Source organism: Podarcis bocagei (assembly GCF_964188305.1).
Source record: "Podarcis bocagei genome assembly, chromosome: Z".
Classification (NCBI taxonomy): domain Eukaryota; kingdom Metazoa; phylum Chordata; class Lepidosauria; order Squamata; family Lacertidae; genus Podarcis; species Podarcis bocagei.
In genome coordinates this window covers 17,329,149-17,349,005 of record NC_138140.1, presented here as the reverse complement: position 1 = coordinate 17,349,005, position 19,857 = coordinate 17,329,149, and the positions used below count along the sequence as shown (strand labels likewise).

Below are 19,857 nucleotides of genomic sequence, written 5' to 3'. Positions count from 1 at the left end.
CCCGTTTCAACCAGGGGGAAAACACTCAGCACATGAAGCCAGATGAGTGAGAGTGCATAATAATAATTATAATAAGATTTCTTTCTTTACTTGATAAAATTTGTACATTGTTTGATTGTAAAAAAATAATAATCTCAAAGTGGTTTACAATGATACGTGTAATTATAATGTTAATAAGAAAGCAACAGTATTTAATCTATGAATCCCCTTTCACTTGTATGTCAAGGTGAATTACAAACATTTAAAAACAGTCAGGAATTGTTTTTTAATCTTACAAAGAATAGGTGTCTGTTTTCAATTTTTTTTAAAAAAAAACCTAAGGCAGATACTTTATCATGTAACTGGAAAATCTGTCAATACACAATTCTTCTACCTCCATAGGGCTTAACCGCCATTCCGGTCTCTGCCTTCTTTAGCCCACCACAGAAGAAGAACTTTGACCATCTCATTCGCTTTTGCTTTGCCAAGGTGAGCTGTCCATGGGATTATTTGGAATGATTTCCCACATTTTTCACACCACTTGAGGGGGACATGTTTACATACATTTCTTTGTATCTTGTGAGCTGCTTTAGCAAAAAATGAGGGTGCTGGGAAACCTGTGACCCTCCAGATGTTGAACAGCTATTTTTGATTGTGCATGGTGGGGGTGGGGGGCAGGCGTCAGATAAAAAATCTTGGCAGTGCCAAACACCAGCATTTAAAACTTACTTTTGTTTTGTGCATTAGGAAGACTCAACTCTGGAAGCCGCAGACAGCATCTTGCAGCAATGGAGTCGGAAGACACAGGGGCAGTAATATGATCATTTGAAGCAGGCTCTGTAGCTAGAATGTTGGAACAAGGAAGGAAAGAAAACCCATGTGCCTATTTTGCCGCTTGACATCAGGGTGCAGAATAGCCCTCTGTTGCCAATTTGCATATGCAGCAGGGAAGTAGTGTTAGGCCCTAGGGATCGCACATTCACCAACGTGATGGTGCCCTGTCATAGTCTCCCAGATGGGAGTTGTGGTCCAAAAGATCTGGAAGGCAGCAGAATGGAGAATGCTGCTCCTGACCACTCTCCTCACAGCCTGTCAGGCTTCCAATATCTGTGGTCAGAACCACACCATACATTTAAAGTACGTTTCTCCCCCACCCGTAAAGAATCCTGGGAACTGTAATTTCCTCCTTAGGAAGCTACAGTTCCTTGTTTCCTTAACAGGCTACAATTTGTTGCGTTACTTGTGAAACTCTTAACGCATCTCCATAAATAGGAATGGGGAGAACTGTGCCCATCCAGATGTTGTTGGACTATATCTCCCATTAGCTCCCAGCATGGCCTTATGGTCAGGGGTGATGGGAGTTGTAGTCCTGCAACATTGGAAAGCCCCAGGTCCTCCCCATCCCCTGCTCAACAGCTTCCAAAGGCATCCCTGCATTACTTTTGATCTGAATTTTTAACTGAAACTGTGAGTGTGCTTCTTGCTGGGCTGTCCTTATTAGTGCAATAATTTTTAGAAGCAGCTCCTTAACGAACGAAATTTCTGAGCATGTGATGTTATGACTGCAATTCACTACAAATTTGCTTTTTGGGAAGTGTGTGTGTTGGGGCAGGTAGGTGGTTTGTAACACTGGTATGGGTCTAAAATGATCTCTCCCCCTGCCTGTACCCCGCAGTTGTTACTTGACCACTTCTCTTCCAGTGCAAGGAAGGAGAACATCTGGTCCTATCTTCCCTCACTCTCCTTCAAGGGTAGTACAGGTCCTATCAATATGAGAAATCCTCACATTTCCCTTAATTCTGCTCTTGAACAAGGGTGGGGGATCCTGCAGCCCCTTTAAAGTGTGACTGTACTACAACTCCCATCTTCCCTTACCGCTGTTCATCCTGGCTGGGACTGAGGTTCTTAGAGGACAACATAATCATGAAAAATGAAAAAAGAAAAAGAAAACATTTTGGGGTTTTTAATTTCAAGTTAACAGTATAAACATACAAAATGATCATAGAATGTCATTAAATAGGAATGCAGAGAGTGATAAAAGATTGAGGTAAATATAAGATGAAAGTTGCAGTCACTTATGTTCCAGTATAGGCAATCAAATAAAGATGTTGTTCCATAATATCCCATGTGTTGATGGAGGATGAAAACCACACTTAATAAATTTTACAAAGTCAGTAAATGGATACCATGTTGTGTAAATGGTGTTGGTCTTTTTTCTTTTTGTAGAGCAGTTAATTTGTCTATATGTAAAATATCCCAGCTTCAAAATGATATCTATGGGTTTCCAAATTTTGACTACCACTAATTTAGCTGCTGTTAGTGAATGGAGGATAAGAGCTCTACCAGTTGCATTTTGAGTCTGGGGAGTGAAGAATAAAACCAATTTTGGGTCCAAGCTGTTTTGTCATTTGATCAATTGTTCAAGAGGAAAAAATCCCAGAAGAAAATAATTTTGGGGCAAGGCTACCGCATATATATTAGAGACCCAGGCAAATGACTTTCCTGTCAGCATAGTTTTTATTTTTTTATTCAGTCAGACCAGACACATGTACCAGCAATGTGCTATTTTTAAAGTCTTTTCTAAGTCTTGACTGAGGTCGAACCTGGCAAGCTATTCCAAAGTTGTTCATCTACTTCCTCTGCAGAGTCTTTCTCCCATTTTAATCATAATGTCACAAGGGGCAGGAAAGCCAACTGTGTGTGTTAAGTTGTGGGTGAACATATCAGACGACACAGCAATTCTTCAAACAGCTCTTGTTTATTCACAGGCCCAGAACAGAACAGGGCTGAAGGGTTCAGCCAACCTGCTTAGATAGAGCTCAACTACAAAGCAACATAACAACTTTATGTAACTATCCAATCACTGAACATCACTTTCAATTCCTCATTTGCATATGTAGACCTGAGTGAAAACTATTTTACAATATCCCCCTGCTGGCCAGGGTGAGAACTTCAGTACATAACAGTGTGAGAATTTTATATATTTGAAAAACAATTCCCTACTAGGCTAGTCGTGTCAAGAAGTTGTTTAAAAAATATTTGGGCTGTGTAACGCCTCAACTTGTATGTTTATTTGGTTTAGAAAGAGTGTAATCTGATGTATGTTTAGCCAGGGACAGGCTGCTTCTGCCCATTAGAGAAAAGTTTAGCACCCTCCACAAAGCATAACAGAAGGAGATCCAGCCACGTGCAGCAGTGGACTCCTTTCTCCCTCTCTTCCAGTAACACTTCTCCTGTCATCACGGAAATCTGCCGCTGCCGCTGCTAATGCTCAGCCTCTGAAGGGAAGAAAAAGAACTGTGTGGCTCTGATTCTTCATCTTTTAAACCTGCTAGGACGGAGGATGAACTTTCCGAGGAATAAGTGAAAGCGTGATTAATCCTGCCTTCCCTTCCTGGTGTGTCACTGTCCTTCCCCGCAGAAGGGTTTTCCAGCTCGGTTTCTGTCCTGATTAGAGAAATAACTAATTGGGCACTTAATATTGTCAGCAAGACGAACAATCACTAAACCCTGCAGGAACGCAACCGGAGATACGCTTCACACACACGCACAACACACGTTTGTTGCGAATGAGATATTAGCGTTCGACGTTGGAACCCTTTCCAGCCTTATAAAAGTCCCTTTCCCCTCTCCAATCTTACCAGGGATTGAGGGGCGAACGCGAAAGGGTTAGACGATTTAACACACACGGGGGAAAAACCTCTCAGTATGAACCAGGAAGTGACAAATCTATACAGGGAGAAGCCCTCTCTTACTTGTTTCATAGCTCTGTAGCCCTTCCCTTTCTCGCCCAATCAGCGGTCGTAGGATAATACTGGCCCCGCCCCCAAGTTGTAGGATGGTGATTGGGCGAGTGGAACATGGCGGAGAAAAGCCAGGCGAAGCGCTTGCGGGAGGTACACGTGGGATTCAGGGGGTGGAAGGAAGAGGCTGCTTTGCATTAGGTTCAGCTTGGGCATTTACGCGGGGGAAGGTGAGAGGGCTCAGCCTTCTTGGAGGGTGGGAAATCGAGGCCACTCTTGGGGTGAATAAGGAGATGGCGCTGATGCTTGAGGAGAGCGGGGGACCTCTTGTTCTTTTGGAGGAGGGGGCACATCTTTTAAATAATGGTGGTGGGAGAAAATGAGACCCTTTGAGAGGGCGAGTCAAAGGGTAAAGTCACACCCTTCCCAACAACCTCATATTCCAAGGTAGGCAGCGTTGGGACATGGAGGTTTCACTCAGCTGTCATTTTTGGTTTAAGGTAAAGGGACCCCTGACCATTAGGTCCAGTTGTGACTGACTCTGAGGTTGCGGTGCTCATCTCGCTTTATTGGCCGAGGGAGCCGGCGTAGAGCTTCCGGGTCATGTGGCCAGCATGACTAAGTCGCTTCTGGCGAACCAGAGCACCGCACGGAAACACCATTTACCTTTCCACTGGAGCGGTACTTATTTATCTACTTGCACTTTGATGTGCTTTCGAACTGCTAGGTTGGCAGGAGCAGGGACCGAGCAACGGGAGCTCATCCCGTCACAGGGATTCGAACCGCCGACCTTCTGATCAGCAAGTCCTAGGCTCTGTGGTTTAACCCACAGCACCACCCGCGTCCAATTTTAGCCACAGACTTTAATCTAATACCAGTTCCTCACCCGGACCCCTTCTCCTTCTTGGTGCCCTTCAGATGTTCCACAAACACCAGGCAGAAAGATGGGTCTAACTCAGGGCTTGCCAAGCACCTCTGGATGCTCATGAGCAAAGCTGCCCATCTTTTACCCACAAGATGGGACCCATTGTGGGCTTCTCAGTGGGGCATCTGGTTAAGATGCTGATAATCTGATGGTGATTACTATTTGATGTTCATGATTATAAGATGCTGGACCAAATGGGCCTTTGGTCTGATCCAACAGCCAGACTCTTTCTTAGGGTGTATCCCAGGGACCTTACAGAGAAGGGTGGGCAATTAATAATGATAGCAATGCACTATTATGAGTACATAACTGTTTGCCAATCGACCCTGGAATCGAGTGTGTGTCTTGAACAGAAGTGGGTGATGTGAACTACCTGTGTGACCATCCTTAAGGCATGTATCCTGCTGAAGCAGCTAATGGGATCTGTGTTCTTTCCACGTTCCTAGGGGGAAGACAGAAAAATGGACTGGCGCAAATGGAAGCAGGAAAGTAAGAATGCTCTTTGGGTTCCTGGGTCTTCTCCCCACCCCCACAGACTTTTTTTTATTTTTTTGCGTCAGCACTGGGAATTTGTCCTGCCAAAGAACATAGGAAGAGCCATGCTGGATCAGGCCAAAGGCCATTCCATCCAACTCAAAAGAAGAGGGTGTTTTGATATAGTTTGGGCCATTTGCCATTAGTGTAGAAAATTAGCTCATTCTCCCATTATACAATGTGTGCCCAGGCTTGCCCCTGTCGTTGCCTGTTGTTAAGTGCCTAATAAACACATATGCTTATGGTGTCTTAAATTTACCAATTTTCAAACTGTACATTACTGGCTTTCCAGATCCCCCCACCCCCTTGCAACACAAGATTTTTGTCAAACTGCACACGAAGAAAAACAAGTTTATGTTTCTGCTTTCCTCCCTGCCTTCCAAGTGGATGTCTCATTTTGGCTTAGCTTGGCACACCAGCAGTATTCCAAGCCTGAGAGTCCTGGGAGAAAAGCACTGCACAGTCCTTGCTTGATTATTCCCAGTACACCTTAGTCCAGGGCCTTCTGTGTTGGAACTGTTTTAACCCCAATGCTAACTCTCAGGGATTTCACTTATTGTCCATTCTGTGTTCTCATCTCTCTTCCAGAGAAGGAGGAGAAGAAGAAATGGAAGGAGTTGAAGCTGTTGAGGAAACTGGATAAGAAGATGATGCAGGAAGCGGCAGAGAAACAGAAAGAGGAGGCAAAGCCCATTGAAGATAAAGGTAACGGATAACCACGAATGGGAATGAAACTGAACTTTGCCTAGAATGTGCTACAGAACAGCCTTCGGCAATCTGGAGCCACCTCCAGATGTTTTGGACGACTACTCCCATCAGCCCCAGCCAGCACGACTGATGGTACTCCAAAGCATCTAGAGGGGGCGCAGGATTGGTTCAGGCTGCTATGGAGGAGGGAAGTAACCTGGGACTTTCTGCATGCAAAGCTGATGCTCTAACCACTGAGCTGGGTACGATGGGTAATAAAACCTTCCTCGTGAAATCTAGGAATGTTTATTGTGCGCTGCTTCTCCTAAACAGTAACTTCCTTATTTCCTAGGACGCAACTACACAGTCAGCGTTGCCCTTCCGGGCTCCATTCTCAGCAATGCCCAGTCGGCAGAGTTGCGGACTTACCTTGCCGGGCAGATCGCCAGGGCCTGCGTCATCTTCTGCGTGGACGAGATTGTGGTGTTTGATGAGCAAGGGGAGGATTCAAAGTAAGGATTCTGCTTGCTCGCGAGGCTTTCCCCCTAGCTAGCTGGCATCATTTCCATGCAGGGATTCCTTCCCAGACCTACCTGGAGATGCCATGGGGAATTAGAGTAGGGACCTGTTACCACAAAGACAACAGATGCTCTCTTATAATAAGACACACTGCAGCAGCGTCTGAGTACCTGAAGGAGCGTCTCCACCCCCATCGTTCAGCCTGGACACTGAGGTCCAGCACCGAGGGCCTTCTGGCAGTTCCCTCACTGCGAGAAGCCAAGTTACAGGGAACCAGGCAGAGGGCCTTCTCGGTAGTGGCACCCGCCCTGTGGAACGCCCTCCCACCAGATGTCAAAGAGAAAAATAACTACCAAACTTTTAGAAGACATCTTAAGGGCGGGGTATAAATAATAAATTATTATTATTACTACTACTACTACTACTACTACTACTACTACTACTACTGAGTGGCCCACAGAAAGCCAACAGGGTTTAACTTTTTAAAATTTAATTCCAAAGATTGTTCTGTTTTCTCCCCTGCCTCAATATTTTCAGGACGGTGGAAGGTGAATTTGAAGGGATCAAGAAGAGAGGTCAGGCCTGTGTGCAGCTGGCCCGGATTCTGCAGTACCTGGAATGTCCCCAGTAAGTCATTCTGCAAAAACATGGGAAAGTGCCTTTAATGGTTTTACGCTACCGATGCTTCCTCAATATTTATTGTCGAGGACTGGAATTTGCTGGTGGGGAGAGAGAGAGAACAATAATGCCCCAGGGATTAGACAGGCTTGTATTTCTCTCAGCAGGTCCTTCATGGGATGAAGGGGAGATTTTGACCCTCCGCCCCATGTATATCTCAGAGTGCACTCCACTTCTGCTTGGGGGCCTTAGGTCTAGCTGGCGTGATTTTTCTGTTGGCTGCTGTGTTTTATTTTATCATCACTGGATAACTTGACCATTATCGCAGCTGAATATTGGAAGCTGCTTCTTCTCATTTTCCCTTCTAAAAGCATTTCTTTTCCTCTATTGGACAGATACCTTAGGAAGTCTTTTTTCCCCAAACACCAGGACCTTCAGTTTGCAGGTAAGGCCTAGAGCAATTGGAGGGCCACATTCCCTTCCGGGCCACATTCTGGGGGCCGTATTCCAGTGGTAGACAGAGCTGGAGGCAAAAGCAAGCAGAACAACTAATGCAGATTTTACCTTCTGTATAGTAGGCTCATTTCTGCACACACACACACACACACACACACACACACACACACACACGATGTATGTATAAATACATCATCCAAAACCAGTTTCCAAAATAGTTTCATGATATTTGACGTGGCCATATATCTCGAATCACAACGTGTGCATGCACTGTGTTAAAAAATCATGCTGTAGGAAAACCCGTGAAGCCAGTCATCGCTTCGCTCGTGCTTCCTGCTGCCCCTATTGCTCTGCCTCCCCAGCTCTCCACTGCCTCTTATAGGGGGCAGTGAACCACAAGAGCAGGTGCCGAATAAAGAAGCCTACCTGGGAACTTTTCTCAGTAATGTAGACACCATGAGCTTCTTGTTTTAAGTGCAGACCCAGGCTGGTAGGTGGTTGAGGGAGACGCCTGTCAAAGCACCTCCAGGCTTCTTGCTGGGAGCCCCTTTTCCCTGCCTTTCTCCTCCTTTGGACTCTCTCTGCTGGCAGAGCTGCCTCCTCATGGTTTGCCAGGGCCCTTGCGAGAGCAGGAAGCCCTTTCGGCTCCACCTCCTAAAAGCCCCCCCCCCCATGTTGCTACCCAAGCCTGACTTTTGAAAGGCTGCTCCCCCCAGCCGGGGCTCGCTTGGAAGCCACTGCTAGTCCCATGGAAAAATAAACTGGGGCTATTTACTTCTGAGTTAATAATAATAATAATAATAATAATAATAATAATAATAATAATAATTATTGCCTGTTGTTTAATCCTCCTTCCTTACTTTCCCTCTTCTCTCTCTGTGTGTGCGGGTGTTTCTGTGTCGCACCTCTACATAGTGACACCATTATATATTGGTATATTTCAGTGTTTAGCCAGTGGTATGTCACAATGTCAGAAACCAGACATCGTCCCCACACACTCATTCCTCCTAATGAAAAGGCATAATAATAATAATAATAATAATAATAATAATAATAATAATTATTATTATTATTATTATTATTATTATTATTATTATTATTTATACCCCGCCCTCCCTGGCCAGAGCCGGGCTCAGGGCGGCTAACATCAATAAAATTTCAGTAAAAACATAATAAGAAAAAAAGAAAAAGAAAAAAACAATTTAAAAGACAGGTTAAAATGCAATTTAAAATGCAGCCTCCTTATCAGAGTTCAGTGACGTTTTCCAGCCAAACAGTCTTAGGTCAGGTCACAGTCAGATAAACAAATATTATACACTAAATAAGGTCCCTCAAAAAATAAAAGAGCACATAAACTTTACACTAAATTGATTGGTTCCCTGGAATAAATCAGTAGCTGAGTATATAACCCCCACCCCCGGAAGACTTAGAGGAATTGTTTGGTCTCCAGTGGATGCCAGAAGGTGAACAATGTGGGCAGTGTTAGTTTGTTTTGCATTGGATGGGGAGGGTGGGGGTGACTCCATATTACTCACCTTGGACATGTTGTTTCAGGGCTCTTAAACCCCCTAGACAGCCCCCACCACGTGCGGATAAGTGAGGAATCGGAGTATCGGGAAGGAGTGGTTTTGTCACGGCCCACCAAGCCCGGCCAGGGATCCTTTGTGAACTGTGGAATGCAAAAGGTAAACCCTCACCTGTCCTGCTGCTATACCTTAAGGGGGGTCCTACTTTTAACCCTCCACGATCCTTAACCAATCTCTATCCTTGATGGAGTGAGTGAGTTCTGCAGAGGCAAGCATGATGTCCCTGCGGATGAGGGGGAGACCCTAGAGCTGCATTGCATCTAGGATAACTCCCTGGGGGCCACTTGCCAGTGAGGGATGTGGCCAAAGACCAAAAAGGGGACAGAGCAATAGATGTGAAACTGTAGCTACTCATATTTATTTATTTGTTGCATTTCTATCCCACCGTTTTCTCCAAGGAGATTATGGTTCTCCTCATTTAATCCCCACAACAGCCCTGTGAGGTGGGGCAGTGAACCACCCAAGGTCACCCAGCGCACTTAATGGCCCGGTGGGATTTAGAGCCCTGGTTTACCAGGTCCTAGTCCGACACCCTAACCACTACACTGTGTTGTCACCTTAAAGGTAAAGGGACCCCTGACCATTAGGTCCAGTCGTGGCCGACTCTGGGCACTCATCTCGCTTTACTGGCCAAGGGAGCCGGTGTACAGCTTCCGGGTCATGTGGCAAGCATGACAAAGCCGCTTCTGGCAAACCAGAGCAGCACACGGAAACGCCGTTTACCTTCCCGCCGGAGTGGTACCTATTTATCTACTTGCACTCTGACATGCTTTCGAACTGCTAGGTTGGCAGGAGCAGGGACCAAGCAACGGGAGTTCACCCCGTCACAGGGATTCGAACTACCGACCTTCTGATCGGCAAGCCCTAGGCTCTGTGGTTTAGACCACAGCACCACCCGCATCCCGTTGTCACCTTACCTGACCCCTATAGCTTATATTGCACCCTTCCCTTGCTGTGCATTCGGCAGGCCTGAGATCTGCCACATCCCAAGCCAATGTTCTCTTCCTACAGGAGGTACAGATCGATAAGCAGCTGGAGGCAGGCCTTCGTGTTACAGTGCGTCTCAACCCACAGCAAAATCCAGGTAATGTGACTGACCCCATACCTTGGCCCAAATGCTGAATGCGCTAGCCCCACATCTACCACTGCACTCAGGTTGCTCAAATTTGTCCCAGACAAGGATGTGGGGGGCAGAATCTCCCTTTCATAACATTTCCCTGAGCTTCATGATTTCAAGAGTTGTGAGGAAAAACTTCATAATTTGCAAGCAACCCTCTCCTTTTCCCGTGCAACTGGGAGGCGGACTGCCCATTTGCATCCCAACAAAAACCTGGGTTCTTGTGGGCCAGCCAGCCCTGTTAACTCCCCACTTTCTTCCCTAGAGAGCAAAACACAGAAGGGGGTGGTTGTTTCATCGCACCAGCCCCGAACTGCTTCTGGGCTCTACTGGGGCTACAGCGTCCGCTTGGCATCCTGTCTGAGTAAGTGTACACGCCTACTTTTTAAAAAGACCCCATAACAAACTGTTATGATTAAGTATATAAAGCCTTTAACAACTGGCTTTATATACTTAAGATTGCTTTACGTCATTATGCCCACTCAACAGCTTTGATTGGGGGAACAGGCACTGTTACAGGCCCCACATTATACCTGCTCTGCAGCTGTAAAAAAATGATCTTTTAGTGGGGAGGCACCTCCCCTTTGGAACTGCCTGCCTATTGAAATCAGGTGTGCACCACCATTGCATTCTTTTCAGTGCCTGCTAAAAACATTTTTAGTTAGACAAGTGTACCCAGATGCTTAGAAAGTTAGTGGGAGTCTTAATCTGTTTGTGCCTATTGATATTTTGATTTTCTGAAAGCCTGGAATTATTGCTGTTTTTATTGATGATTTTCTTTTATCATCCTTTTTGTAAACTGCATTGAGATTTTGTTAAAAAAAATTACACCTAAGTGGTGTATAAATTTTATGAAATAAAGTAGACTAGAGTTCCCAGCATTCTTTTGGGAAATGTATGATCTTAGGCTTAAGTTGCTTAGAAGTCATTAAGTAGTTTATAAATTTAAGTGGCATTAAGTGGCTTGTAAATTTAAGAAAAATAATTTGGAGAACCGCAGGTTTTCCCCGTCCATGGCTTAAGTGCATTGCTTGACATTTGTCTTTTGCTGGTCAGGTGCTGTGTTTGCTGAGTCCCCATATAAAGAAGGCTACGATCTCTCCATTGGAACCTCTGAGCGAGGGGCCTCTGTGGACCAGGCAACTCTGCCTTCTTTCAGGTACACCTTTACAATCCTACCAGGTTTTATGGGGACTAGAATCGTCTCTCTACATCCCGCAAACCTGCTTTACCATTTCTTATGTCTCCCAGACATGCTTTGATAGTTTTCGGAGGCTTGCAAGGCCTGGAGGCAAGCGTGGACATGGACCTGAACCTGGAGGTCACAGATCCAAGCACTTTGTTTGACTTTTATTTAAACACCTGTCCGGGGCAGGGCAGCCGCACCATCAGGACCGAGGTGAGTTTTTTTTAAAAAAAGGATGTTCATGGAGGCTCATGGTTACTAGCCACAGTGACTATATTCTCCCTTCATTGTTAGAGGCAATATGTTGGAAATAACAAGGGGGGAAGAGTTGTTGTTATTGCTGCTGTGCTTACGTCCTGCTTGCAGGCTTCTCATTGGAGCACCTAGCTGGCCTCTGTGAGAAGAGGATGCTGATAGGTGCCCAATCCAACAGCCAGGTTCTTTCTTTGTTCCTTATGGTGGCCTCCTGCACCCATACAAAAGAAGAATCTGCTGGGTTTCAGCATCTAAGTCCAGCATCCTGTTCTCACAGTGGCCATAAATTTCTTTTTGGGGTTCACTTTCTAGGAAGCAATTCTCATCTCTCTGTCGGCGCTGAGACCTCGGATCGAAGAAGCAGTGAAGAAAGGCAGCAACCTCTGAACAGAAGCAGAAACTCAAGCATCCAACATGGGCAGACCATCATCAATCTTTGCCTCTCCCAGCCCAGGATTTGCCCCAGCAAATTATTTGTCAAAATTACAAATACCTAAATACAGACAGTCATTTACCCTCACTAGATTCAACGTGCTGCCACCTGCCTTATTGCAGGGCAGATTCGAGGGTAAACCATATGTGAAATGAGTCTGCCCCTGCGGCTTGATGGAGGTAGAAACTGTCTCTCATGCCTTGTTATGCTGCCATTTCTACGGAGATATACGCTCGGTATTTATTACCCCTGCTATGCAAAAATCTTCAAATGAATCCGAACTTCAATGTCTAAAATCCCTGGTAGAGGACAAGGATCCTGAGATCACGTTAAGGATAGCAAATTCTGTGCAATTGCCGTAAAACTTAGGGAACAAGCTGTGCTATCATAATGATTAAGGCCTTAAATGATAATTTTAGGTTATATGTTAGTGACTAAGTTTTAATTTATATATTTTTAAACTGTTGCTATATCTGTATTGTCCCTGTTATACCTAATTGCAAATTCAAATGTATCCCTATCATGTTTTATTACTTCTTTGATATTGTATGTGGGCTGGAACTGGTCTGTGACCGAAATAATAAATTAATCATCACCTCTCCCAGCCAACTTAACACCGAAATGTGATGTAGGACCATCTTCTCTCTCTGTTGGGAGGTCAGGAAACTCACCTCCCTGCTGCCAGGGAGCAGGAGTCAGCAAACTTTTTCAGCAGGGGGCCAGTCCACTGTCCCTCAGACCTTGTGGGGGGGCTATTTGGGGGGGGGGATGAATGAATTCCTATGCCCCACAAATAACCCAGAGATGCATTTTAAATAAAAGGACACATTCTACTCATGTAAAAACACGGTGATTCCCGGACCGCAGGCCAGATTGAGAAGGTGATTGGGCTGGATCCAGCCCCTGGGCCTTAGTTTGCCTACCCATGGGTTGGAGAGTAGCCAGACACAAACAGAGGGGGAAAGGGGGAAGGACTTGGAGACTGGCCTGTCTAGCTCAGCTGCCACTTCTCAGGAGGAGGCATCTGCTTCGAACTTTTGGGAAACAGTGAAGACCCAAGTGTGGCAATTGACTGGAGGATGATGCCCTCCAGCTCAAATGCAATCTGTTGCAAACACATTCATGTTTAACACAGGAGCAACAACTTTATCCACACAATTAAGACTGCTAGGGATATGATCTCCGCCCCCCACCCCAAGCAACGTACAGTTTAAGAAGAAACATATCAAGTGTATGACCTAATGTGATATTCCAGGAGTATTAAACGGCCAACCTTTTTAAGGTATAAACCAGTGGTTCCCAAAGTGGGCAATACTGCCCACTGGTGGGGGAAGGGAGGGATTACTTAGCAGAGTGAAAAGGACTATCAGATGTTAAATAGCTAGTATCACTGGATCAAGTTCATCAATTTTGTTGAATTAAATGAAATGGTTTTAATTCAGTTTTGTGCAGGGTTTTTTTTTGGGAGGGGGGGAGTTTTTGCATTTTTATTATTTAAACCATTAAGCATTAATAGAAGTAAAATATATACATATAAATGATCACATACACCTGGCTTGCCAGTAGTATATGTGAAAAGGATCTAGGGTCTTGTTAGACCACAAGCTGAACACGTGTCAACATTGTGATGCAGCAGTAAAAAAAAGTGAATGCTACTCTAGGCTGCATCAAGGGATGTGTCCAGATCCAGGGAAGTCATAGTACTGGCCTTGATCAGACCACACCTGGAATAACTACTGTGTCCAGTTCTGGCCGTCACAATTTAAGAAGGATACTGACAAGCTGGAAAGCGTGCAGAGGAGGGTGACCAAGATGATCTACGGTCTGGAAATCAAGGCTTATGAGGAACTACTGCAATGTGCTCTATGTGGGGTTACCTTTGAAGGTGAGCGGAAACTACAACTAATCCAGAATGCGGCAGCTAGACTGGTGACTGGGAGTGGCTGCTGAGACCACATAACACCAGTCCTGAGAGATCTGCATTGGCTCCCAGTACGTTTCCAAGCACAATTCAAAGTGTTGGTGCTGACCTTTAAAGCCCTAAACGGCCTTGGTCCTGTATACCTGAAGGAGCGTCTCCACCCCCATCGTCCAGCCCGGTCACTGAGGTCCAGCTCCGAGGGCCTTCTGGCGGTTCCCTCGCTGCGAGAAGTGAGGTTACAGGGAACCAGGCAGAGGGCCTTCTCAGCAGTGGCGCCCGCCCTGTGGAACGCCATTCCAGCAGTTGTCAAGGCAATAAGCAACTATTTTAAAAGACAACTGAAGGTGGTCCTGTTTAGGGAAGTTTTTAATGTCTGATGCTGTATTGTTTTTAATATTCGGTTGGGAGCCACACAGAGCGGCTGGGGAAACCCAGACAGATGGGTGGGGTATAAATAATAAATTATTATTATTATAACAGTTGAAGGAGGTGGGTATGCTAAGAAAATAAGAGACTGAGAGGAGACATGATAGCCATCTTCAAATATCTCAAGGGCTGTCACATGGAGGATGAAGCAACCTTGTTTTCTCCAGCTCTGGAGGATAGGACTTGAACCAATGGATTCAAGTTACAATAAAGGAGATTCAAACTAACCATGAGCAATAACTTTCTGACAGTACAGTGGGGTGGGGCGCTGGCCCAAACAAAGTTTGGGAACCACTGTTGTGAACTGTGTGTGTGTGGACATTGACACGAAATTTCAACTCACATAGCTTTTCTCAAGCTTCAGACGGGGGGAAACCTATCTCACTAATCAATAAAATTGCTAGCTGACAGTTTAACAGCACCACCTCCTATTATTCAATAACCTGCAGCTTCCCTCTGCACAACCTCTGCAGTGGGGAGAAGAATATGTGTGGATGACTGCCACCCCCCCCCCAATAATAGGTGTTGAACAGTGGTTCAGGCAGCTCTTAGACTTACCTGGTTGTTACAGGCAGACAGAAAATGTTCTCTCCTGCTAAATAATGGGTTGGCTCCAACTAAGATCATCCACCACAGACCCACTGAAATTAATGGATCTAAGTCAGTCATGCCCATTGTTTTAAATGGGTCTACTCAGAGTAGGACTAGCATTGGATACAAGCCCTTATTGATATATTTTCCTATGATGATGGTAATCATACTACTTCAGTGTATTAGTCACTTATCACATGAGCCTCCAAGTGAACTTGCATAATTTTTAATAGCGTAAAGCAAAATCAGAACAAATACATCCTATAAAACAGCAGCAAAAAAATGTACCAGCAACAAAACCATCCTAATCCTGCAAATGTCTAGGAGAGAGAAGTTTTCACCTGACGCCAAAATTATGTTAATGATGGTGCCAGGCAGACCTCACTGGGGAGGAACATTCCACAGCTGAGAAGCCACAACTGATAAAGCCCTGTGCCCCTGCTGACACCCTCTTGGGGAGTGGCGGAGCTTCCAGTGAGAAAGGAGTGGAAACTGCAGAAGTGGCTTTCAGCTAAGTGGTTTTTACGAATACTTGTTATTGGCCTCCCATCTTTCTCAAAATACAATGGATGGCACCTCCAGGGGTGGAGTCATACTACTGGAGACTCACAGTGCCAGCTGTGGCTGCAGAGACCAGTAACTCATAACTGCTGCCTCCTACATTGTTTGTGTTGCTTAAGCAGCACCGAAGTGACCTCCTTGGAGGGCATATGACTGGGCTGTCCTGGGCTGCCCAGATGGCAAGACCCCCGTCTCGGCCTTGCTGGTGTGGTCCAAAGGAAAGCAGAGCAATTTGTTTGGTACCAGCTTGGCTGCAGGAGTTGCCAGAAGGAGGCGCACTCTGGATTTGTATAGTGTTTACTCCTTAGCATTTTCTTCTCCTGAAGACATCCCACAAGGCAGCAGAGATTCCTTCTCCTAGATGGGCTCCCTTCCCAGGTTGACAAGCCCCATCTGCCCCAGGTTTCCCTTTTACAGCAAGCAGAGGAAAGCAATCCAAGTTAGTGGCCATCACTGCCTCTTGTCTTTAGAGAGAAGCAGGTACTGTTCCTTGAGAGTGCTGAGAAAGAGAGAGTTGCTTGTTGGAGCTGGGATAGCTACTGACTACTTGGGCAGATCCTACCGCCTGGCAAGTGTCTGTTTGCAAGGTCTCAGGAATCACTTCCTTAGGTGGTGCTTCCAGCTGTGATTGCTTTCAAGTTGCTTCCAGCAGAGATTGCTTTCAACTTGCTAGTCCTCTTAAGGATGTTGGGGACGAAGAGGAGGCCAGAGGCCCGCTCGATGCTCTCGATGGGGACCAGGAAATTCTCCAGAGGGATCTTGTCATTGACAGGGCTGTTTGGCATGACGTAGGAGCGCAACTCTATCTCCCCACTTGACTTCTCCAGGATGAGCACCTTGAAGAAGTGTGTGGGGACGGCCACATGGCTCTTCCCAATCACCTGGTATTTCACGTACATCTTCCCATCTGCCTCCATCCTGTATGGGGAAATGGGGGGGGGGGTTAGAAGCCATGATGTGGGGTAATTCCAGCACCCCTTTTACAAAAATGTGAAACAATATTATAATTTTTATTTAACAAAATCAATATTTTATTATTTCATAAAATAATAACTGTGATTGCGGGGTGGGGGATGTTGGCAGAGTAAACCAGAGGGGAAAGTCTGTAAGTTGTTTTGGTTTTTATTAATTACCTGGGTAGAAAAAGTGGTCCTGTACAGACATAAACATTCTTGTTGTATTTAGTTAAGCTCCTGCAGTATTTCTCCAGGTTATTCCAGGCATTCTGATTCAGATGAGGATTCTAGAAGCAAAATAAATGTTGTGTTCAGTAGCTGAAGTGAGGATGATAATGAAGCAGTTAAAAGGCTAGGTGTGGTCCAAATGTTGCAGAACCACAAGGTGGTAAGGGGGGGGGGGAACTGTTGCTAATGAGAACACGTGCCTGGCATGCAGAAGGTCCCAGATTCAATCCTGGGAAAGGCTGGGAGTGTCCCTTGCTGGAAGCCCCAAATAAGCTGCTGCCAGTCAGAGTAGACAGCACTGAACTAGGTGGACCTCACTGACCTGACTCCATAGCAGCCTTTATGTGTGTGGTGCTATGTTTAACTCTATGCTCACCTTTTAAAAGCCTCTGTGGGGCGCCTAATCCCAGAGGTGACCCAGAAGTGACTTTAGTTCACATTGCTTTAAAAATATTAGGTCTAGTAGACCTAATTTGAGTCACACAACTCAAAAACTGTAAGGCATAGAAAATTTTTATTCACTTCTGTGACTTTGACATGAGATAATCCAGTTGGGCAATTTTAATCAAAATCTGAGATGTAGTAAAAATCAAAAACACAACTGGTGATTGTCATGGAACAATCCCACTGAAGAAACTAACAATGGCTACCCAGACATAACTGCTTATTGCAAAGGGGCCCCCATAACAATTAAAGCTTATGGGGCCCCCAAATGTAGGTCTGCCTTTGGTCTCATGGACAGGCATTCTCTTTATTTCCTCGATATCAAATTAAGAAGTGCCTCTGAGGCTATGCAGAGTGCAATTGCCACAGCTTAGGGTGGAGGACAAGACCAGCTTTCCAACCATTAGCAGAGGGACTTGAGCGCCCGGGGAAAATAGCTCGCTCGCTGCCTTCAAACAAGCCAATCCAGTACACTCTCCCTTACCTGGGGGGCGACGTTGCTCAAGTAGAACGTGTCCCCCATGGCCTTCTGGCTCCAGCGGTGGTTGGCGGCGGCCGCCAGATGTCCCCGGTCAAAGCCGCTGCCCTTGTAATCCGCGTTGGTGGCGCGGTGGTACTCGTGAATCGAGTCGTCGGAACGGAAGTCGCAGGCAGCGCGGTCCGAGGAGCCGCTCAGCGTGGCCGGGTTTAGCTGTTCCACCACCCAGAGGGCGCTACGAGCCCGCGGGTCGTAGCACAGCACGTAGGACTCCCGGGTCCGCAGCAGGGACAGCCCCGGCAAGCCGTACTTGGCCAGATCCCCCGAGTCGCCAACGCCGCCTCGGGCAGCCAAATCCGAAGTTGTGGTGGCGGCGGCGACCACCGGCACGACCGGCAGCCGTGAGAGGAGCCCCTCCGCCTCCGCTCCCAGCTGGCTCGGCTGCCTCCCTCTCTTGGACAAGCCGGCGCCCAAGCCCAACCCGAGAGCCAGGGAGGCCGCCGGCACCAGCCACCGGCTGCCGCTGCAGAAGCGCCTCATTTCATCCGCTCCGTTTGGCGGAAGCGACCCAGCGGCAGCTTGCAAGCGGCTGCTACAGACACGAGGACTCTCGGTTCTGCGGGTGGGAGAGTGTGAATGGGGATGGAACGTCCGATCAGCGGAACGCCGAAAATGAGAAAAAAGTGTGAATGGAACGAAACGTTCGATCAGCAGGTCAGGGAAGGTGCGAGTGGGACAGAACGTTCGAGGAGGAGCAAAAAGGGATACACTGTAGCCCCGCCTTCGTCGGTCGTGCCGACTTCTTAAAGGGGCAATGTTTTCGAACAGGAGGCTAAGACGGGCTATACCGCGTTGGTCTTGCGACTGGTGGAGGTCCCTGGGCCCGCTACAGGGTCGCGTGGGCCGTGATCTAAAGGTGCCTTGCTACATCAGCTCTGCCACAAAACAAGTACTGTTGTTATTGCTTAGTCGTGTCCGACTCTTCGTGTCCCCCATGGACCAGAGCACGCCAGGCACTCCTGTCTTCAAAACAAGTACCCACGGTAACAATAATACTAAGCAGGCCGGCCCATCCATGAGGCAAGGTGTGACAATCGCCTCGGGTGGCAGAACCCACAGGGGCAGCTGATCCTGATGTCAGTATTTATTCCTGATCTTCATTCACCCTTTCTTCCGTGGTGGGTGTGGGATGCCATTTTGGGGTTCACCCTCAGGCACCCAAATGTCTTCTGCTGGCCCTGATACTAAAGAAATCAGCTTCCAAATGCACACTGGAGTTAAGGAGGTCGGTTCCTGGGGCTCTGGAAAGGCTGAGGGCTACGTAAGCTTCTCCTGAAGAAGGGCGCCTGAGAGCGTACTGCTGTGGCTCTAGCAAAGATTAAGCAGGAGGAGCAAAAGCCCACGATAGAAAAAGCAGTGCTTGCTTCTACAAAACCACACACTAACAGGAAAAGAAGGCAGTCCCTTTTTGCCAAAAGAGCTGTCCTGTACAGTGAAGCAGACTTCTTCAGGATGTAGTGCAGTGTTTCCCAACCACTGTTCCGCGGCACACTAGTGTGCCGCGAGATGTTGCCTGGAGGGAGGCGGGCGAGTCGGGCGGCGAGAGGCGGGGCAGCGGCGAGAGGCCGCCCAGCGCGGAGCTCTCGCCGTCTGCCTGCCTGGCTGCCTGCGAGCTCGGCGGGCTGCGCCTCCGTCCGCAGCGCCCGCCTCGCGGCTCTCATTCCCTGCCCCTGCCAAAGCTCACCCAGCCAAGCCGCGCTCTCCTTCCTGCCTCGCTTTGCTGCCTCCTCCCCCCCCCCAAAGCTTGGAGGTTCCCCGGCAAGGGGGAGGGAAAAAAATTGAAACTTACACTTTCGTGTGTCCCTCCCGGCGTGACGCTGCGCGCTGACGTCACGGGGCTGTAATGGTGGTGTGCCTCGAGATTTTTTTCATCAAACAAGTGTGCCTTTGCCCAAAAAAGGTTGGGAAACACTGATGTAGTGGATCCTCCTTCGCTAGATGTTTTAAAAACAGAGGTTGGATGGTCATGTCAGCTGGTTTCTTTAGCTGGGATTTCTGCATGGGGGGGCTATGACCCTTGGGTCTCTTTCAGCTCTACAGTTCCATGATTCTATGATTACTTTACAGTATATGCGGAGCATGTAACAATTGTAGAACATTGCCCTTTTAAGGACACTAAAAAGCCGGTCACACTTTACGGTCCTTGCCCTTGCT

The 19,857-nt window shown here is 46.9% G+C and overlaps 2 protein-coding genes across 2 annotated transcripts in view; one reads left to right on the top strand and one right to left on the bottom strand.

The window, feature by feature from the left end:
* The window catches only part of LOC308578691 (uncharacterized protein), a 37,444-nt gene extending 24,784 nt beyond the window's left edge, over window positions 1-12,660 (top strand). Inside the window, exons 14-27 of the mRNA XM_081179163.1 lie at window positions 382-468; window positions 727-791; window positions 3,778-3,952; window positions 5,094-5,136; window positions 5,770-5,886; window positions 6,221-6,380; window positions 6,925-7,014; window positions 7,401-7,450; window positions 9,016-9,146; window positions 10,059-10,131; window positions 10,430-10,528; window positions 11,221-11,323; window positions 11,416-11,563; window positions 11,918-12,660. Coding sequence (XP_081035289.1) covers window positions 382-468; window positions 727-791; window positions 3,778-3,952; window positions 5,094-5,136; window positions 5,770-5,886; window positions 6,221-6,380; window positions 6,925-7,014; window positions 7,401-7,450; window positions 9,016-9,146; window positions 10,059-10,131; window positions 10,430-10,528; window positions 11,221-11,323; window positions 11,416-11,563; window positions 11,918-11,992 — 1,416 coding nt within the window. The 3' untranslated portion in view covers window positions 11,993-12,660. The remainder of the gene's footprint in view (window positions 1-381; window positions 469-726; window positions 792-3,777; window positions 3,953-5,093; window positions 5,137-5,769; window positions 5,887-6,220; window positions 6,381-6,924; window positions 7,015-7,400; window positions 7,451-9,015; window positions 9,147-10,058; window positions 10,132-10,429; window positions 10,529-11,220; window positions 11,324-11,415; window positions 11,564-11,917) is intronic.
* Window positions 12,661-15,186: 2,526 nt separating this feature from the next.
* ENDOG (endonuclease G) lies at window positions 15,187-18,501 on the bottom strand. Its single transcript, XM_081180042.1, has 3 exons — window positions 17,650-18,501; window positions 16,671-16,780; window positions 15,187-16,455 (listed from the first exon to the last, which is right to left on the bottom strand). Exons 1-3 carry the CDS (start codon window positions 18,181-18,183, stop codon window positions 16,143-16,145), a joined length of 957 nt encoding a protein of 318 aa, XP_081036168.1. The 5' UTR covers window positions 18,184-18,501; the 3' UTR covers window positions 15,187-16,142.
* Window positions 18,502-19,857: the final 1,356 nt, after the last annotated feature.

What these genes read in the sequence shown, in the direction of transcription:
- ENDOG (XM_081180042.1), bottom strand. Translation starts at nt 18,183, where the DNA reads ATGAGGCGCTTCTGCAGCGGCAGCCGGTGGCTGGTGCCGGCGGCCTCC. An exon ending in TGAGCAACGTCGCCCCCCAG is followed by an intron (nt 16,781 to 17,649) that starts GTAAGGGAGAGT and finishes TTTTGCTTCTAG; the next exon opens with AATCCTCATCTGAATCAGAA. An exon ending in GGACCACTTTTTCTACCCAG is followed by an intron (nt 16,456 to 16,670) that starts GTAATTAATAAA and finishes TTCCCCATACAG; the next exon opens with GATGGAGGCAGATGGGAAGA.